The 4,931-nt window shown below is 43.8% G+C and overlaps 1 protein-coding gene across 1 annotated transcript; it reads left to right on the top strand.

The window, feature by feature from the left end:
- Positions 1 to 254: 254 nt before the first annotated feature.
- Positions 255 to 4,740, top strand: C922_00296 (hypothetical protein; the record flags this gene model as incomplete). Its single annotated transcript, XM_008815913.1, has 2 exons — positions 255 to 4,437; positions 4,577 to 4,740. The coding sequence occupies 2 exons, from the start codon at positions 255 to 257 to the stop codon at positions 4,738 to 4,740; spliced, it is 4,347 nt and encodes a 1,448-aa protein (XP_008814135.1).
- Between the last annotated feature and the right edge of the window lie 191 nt (positions 4,741 to 4,931).

Below are 4,931 nucleotides of genomic sequence, written 5' to 3' on the forward strand. Positions count from 1 at the left end.
TTGTACTGGTAAGCTCTCATTTTTTGTGTGACCTTATGTTTTTCCGGTTCATGTCCCCGCTTCTTTGCTCCTTTGTCATAACGAAATGTTTCCCTTGTAACTTTTTTCTCCGTTTTAGTGCCATTATTACGAATTCACTCCTTCTAGATGTTGTCATTTTTTGTAGTGTTCCCTGTTGGTCGCTCTGCCTTTGCGTTCGTCAATTGTCCTGCGTCACTTCATTCCGCGCACAACAGATTAAAAGCTTCTCCTAAATGGAAGGAAGTGACTTGTTGAAAAAGCTGGCAAACAGGAAAATTTGCAGAAATTACAGCATACATCCTGAAAATGTAATTTTTTATGATTATTTCAACAAGTTAAAAAGGAAAGCGTTGGCTCAGGGCTATACCAATTTGGTTATTTCTTTTAAAAAAATTATGGGCTCCCTTTTGAAGTACCCCTTGCCAATTAAAAATAGCCTAGAAGCCTATAAATTGAAGGGGGTTGGTAAGCGATTTTCTTACTATTTTGAAAAGGCCCTGTCGCAAGGTGATCAAGAAAAGAAGCATAATAGTATGCACAATGAATGCGTCACAACGAATGAGAATTCCTCTCACATTTACACCCACATAAATAAAGTCATCGCAAGTGTCGATCGTTTTTTGAAGGAACTGGACAGTGAGGTTTATAATTTGAAGAGAATTGGCGAAGAGTCCGATGATAGCATTATCAGGAACATCAAGGAGATCAGAAATGATTACTCGAACAGTGATTATAACGAGCGGGATGTGAAAAGGAGAAAGCGAAAAGGTGGAAAAGAGAAAAAAGCAAGCGCAGATCGCGCTGGTGGGGTTGATGGGTCTAACCCGGCTAACCGAGCTGAGAGGGTTGATCCATCCGATTGCGCTAATCCTGTCGCCACTCATGCCGCCAATCATGACAGCAAGCGGGGTGAGGACAGTTGCCCCGCGGCCAACGAACTGAGCAGCTCGCCACAGTTGACCACGAACTCGTACACATACAAGAACAGCATCAACATCAGTGGCTACACAATCATTTCGAGTGGCACCAGAAATTACGAAAACTCCTTTTTGGGGGATAAGGAAGCATCTATCCAGAAAGTAGCTCCCCCGAATGAGCACGAGAAGAAAAAGAGATTAACGGACAAAAATAAAGAACGCAAGAAAACGAATGAAATCGAATTAAACGATTTCGAAAACAGAATCATGACTTTTCTCCACGAGAATGAAGATTTATATGACGACTGTTCACTCAGCACGGAAGAAATAACCATTGGATTTTTAAAATATTATGGAAACTCTGAAAAAGTATATATGAAGAAATTGCGTAGGCTTATAAGATTGGAATTCCTAGAAAAGCTAGACATTTGGGAAAATAAGACAGGAGGGGGCGTTGCCAAAAGAGGGTGCGTCCTGGATGACATGCATGACACACCCAGCAGTTGCACAGCGTCGAATGTCTTATCTCCATCGATCATGTCCAATGCGAAAAGGGATAAAATGAAAATCATTAAGAAGGTGAGGTTAACGGTAAAGGGGAAGGAATTCCTGCGGAGGGGGAAGCAACAGAGGGAGCAGGAGGAGAGAGAGCAAAAGAAGAAAGAGCAGCAAAATGGGGGAGAGCAGAAGACACAGGAAGATCCTCCCCATTCGAATAATTTCAAACCGAAAAAACCGACCGAAGATGCATCAGAAGGAGAAGACAAATCTACTTCTAAGCCAGACAAGGAAAATAAAGTGAGCGAGTCAGACCACAGAATAAAATATGAGGACAGTTGCAAAAGCTCAGAATATTTATCAACAAAGATGAACGAGTCGGAAGAACGACTAAGGAGGGAAGTTACCTACAGTGATGGTGAAAATAAGCACTTGTTTGGAAAGGGCATAATCCTTCGCGAAAATATGTTTGATGATTTTTTTCCCCCTATACATGGTTCAAATGAACACAAGGGAGGATTACTACACGCGCGAGAAGAACATGGTGACACGAGGGAGAATAAGACGAAGGAGGATTACTCCGCAGAGTGGGATCACTGCTTTTCGGAGAATGAAATTTTGGGCAAGTGTGAGGATGCAAATTGTGGTATCTTTTTTGACATGGCGGCAAAGGATCCAGCGAATAACTGTTATTTCCAGAGCGGAGGAACCAATCAGGCAGAACTGGCCAGTAAAGTAGAAAGGATTCATAACGAATGGGATAGTCCGTTTAACTCTGGCTGCGCACCAACCAGGTCATGGAAAGAGGAAAAAAATGATCTCGCCAATTTTGAAGTCAAAATGGAAAGAAAAAAGAAAGAAATTAGAAAAAAATTAAAAATAAGTTTGAGGGAAAAAATACTAAAAAAAAAAAATGATAAAAATAATTTATGTGGTGAGGAGTACCAGTCAAGTAGCAATTCTGATGAGTCGGAGAAAGTTGAAGGGACGGGAAGTGGCCTGCCCGAAAGGGGTTTCCCCCATGGGGGGATGCAATCCAGTGGTGTAATTGATGAAGTTAAAAGATGTCCAGACGGGAACACTCCGAATGGGGATGAGCAAAGTGATGCAGAACCCCAACTGTTTCGCAGCTGCGAAGACTGCAAAGTGCAACCATGGAAGGTTAATCTATTCACTCCAGATTCAGAAAATGATGAGGGAGCGCTGAAAATTAAGAAAACAAACAAATCACTCTCCCGTAATGAGAATCACAACATGAGTGAAGACGTTGGCGAAAATATTTTCTTTACCATTGATGGGGATACATCAGATGGGAAAAGTGTTCATATCAGCGGTAGAGAGAACAGCGAAAGAAGTAGAACAAAAGGGGAATATACCCGTGGTAATCTCCTAATGGAGAAAACTCGCCAGTGCAACTTCTTTTGCACAGAGACAACATCAAATTTGAGCAATAACAGACAAGAGCGCAGTGATGAGGTAATTGATTTGTTTGCAGAAGAGGGTGTATGTGAAAAGGGGCGAGATGTGTCTGGTAGGCGTATTTCTTCACTGGCGAGTAAAACGGAGGGGAAGCGGAAGTGGAGCGCCTCGCTTAATAGAGTGGAAGCAGAGTTAGTAAATAAACCAAAAAGGAGAAAAAAAAAGAAGGGGGAGAATCGGTTGGACGCAGAGGAAGGAAAGGGTCACGCAGGAGACGAGGAAAGCACAAAAACTAAAGGAAAGAAGGGTGATGACCAAACCAGGGGGGTTCCGAAAGGAGAGCGTAAAGCAGGCCAAAAAGCAAAGCGAAAGACAAACCGCGATGCAGACCTCGATGCAAACCCTGATGGGGACACACAAAGCGCAGCGGGCGAAGAAGTGACCTACGGACCTTATGAAATAGTCATGGTAATCGACAACAGAGACATATCAGGGACGAGTCAGGAGCTCAATGAAAAAATGAAAAAAATATTCCAACGCAATGGAGTGAAATACGTAACTAGGAATCTGCCCCTGGGTGATATCATCTGGCTGTGCAGGAGAAGGATTTATAATGCTGGTAAGTCGAAGAGAAAGAGGGGCAGAACAGGTGGGAAAAAGGAGAAGCCATGGAAGGAAAATAATCCGGGGAAGTCGCGACAGAAGCAAGATTATCACGAATGGAGTGGAGAGGCTAGCCAAATGAGCAGCCTAGGAAAGAGCAACGCTCACTGGAGTGGAGGTTACGACCAGGTGAAGGAGAACCAGGGGGGTGGAGAAGAAGAAGAAAATGCGGAATACGAGGAGCACGTATTAAAATGGATAGTAGAGCGGAAAACATTGAACGATCTAAGTGCAAGCATAATCGATGGAAGGTATGATGAGCAAAAATATCGTCTCATGAGATCAAAAGAAACCTCACATATAATATACCTCATAGAAAACAGCAACAATTCATTTAAAAATTATACCAATTCGAGTAGAATTTCCTATGAAACGCTTCTAAATGCTCAGCATAGTATTCAGTTGGTTAGTGGGTTCTCCATATTGACTAGCCAAAGTTTGAGTCACACTTTCTTGTTATTGGCTGAAATGCACACAGAGATAGTCGAAAATATCCGTCTGATTTGTAACATCAGAGAAGGCGAACCGATAATATACAGTGATAAATTGGACGTCTATTTACGAGATAATTCATCCGAATGGGATCAGTGGAATAATGATTCCAAAAAGTCGAAGAACAATTTGGTGAAGGAAGTCTTTGGCAAGCAACTGCGATTGATTAATATGTGCGGGCCGGATGCCACAGAGTTGATTTTGTCTTTGTGGCCTACCCCGATGAAACTGAACGAAGCGCTAAATAAGTATACCCACGATGGAATCCTGGCCGAGAAGATCAAGCGGGTTTACCTCAAGGGCCGCGACCTTCTGGGGAAACGGCGCGTCAAGTCTCCCGTCGATACGAATGTATGGCTGGAATGTTTTTGCCCCCGAGAGGGGGTGATGGTGCTGATGGCGATGTATCACTTATGCTCATGCCCGCGTGAGCGCATGCAGACATTTTCTCCGTACAGCGCATCTCCACTGTGCAGGGGCCGTTAACACCTTATACATACACATCTACATATAACTATATCATATGCATGTTTGGCACCTGCACCCCTTCACAGCTCATTGCGCAGCTGCGCCACCTCTATGCCCCGGATTCCATTTAGACCACCAAGGGGAGGAAGAAGGGGAGGAAGATGAGCGGAAGATGAGGAAGAAGATAAGGCGGAAGAGGCGGAAGAAGAGGCAGAAGATGTGGCGAAGGAGAGGACCCCTGGGGGATGTCCCGCTGATATAGCCCATCAGCTTGACCGTCTGGAGCACCACCTTTTCTACCTCCTTGGGTGAGGCCTCTCCTGCTGCGTTACCTTTTCGTGTGACCATTCGTTAACTGGTGAATCGGTCACTATGTGAATTTGCTAATCTGTCCATCTGTGAATTTGTGGGTCTGTGCATCTGTCAATTTGTGGGTCTGTGCATCTGTCAATT

The sequence above is a fragment of the Plasmodium inui genome (assembly GCF_000524495.1).
Source record: "Plasmodium inui San Antonio 1 unplaced genomic scaffold supercont1.1, whole genome shotgun sequence".
Lineage (NCBI taxonomy): Eukaryota > Apicomplexa > Aconoidasida > Haemosporida > Plasmodiidae > Plasmodium > Plasmodium inui.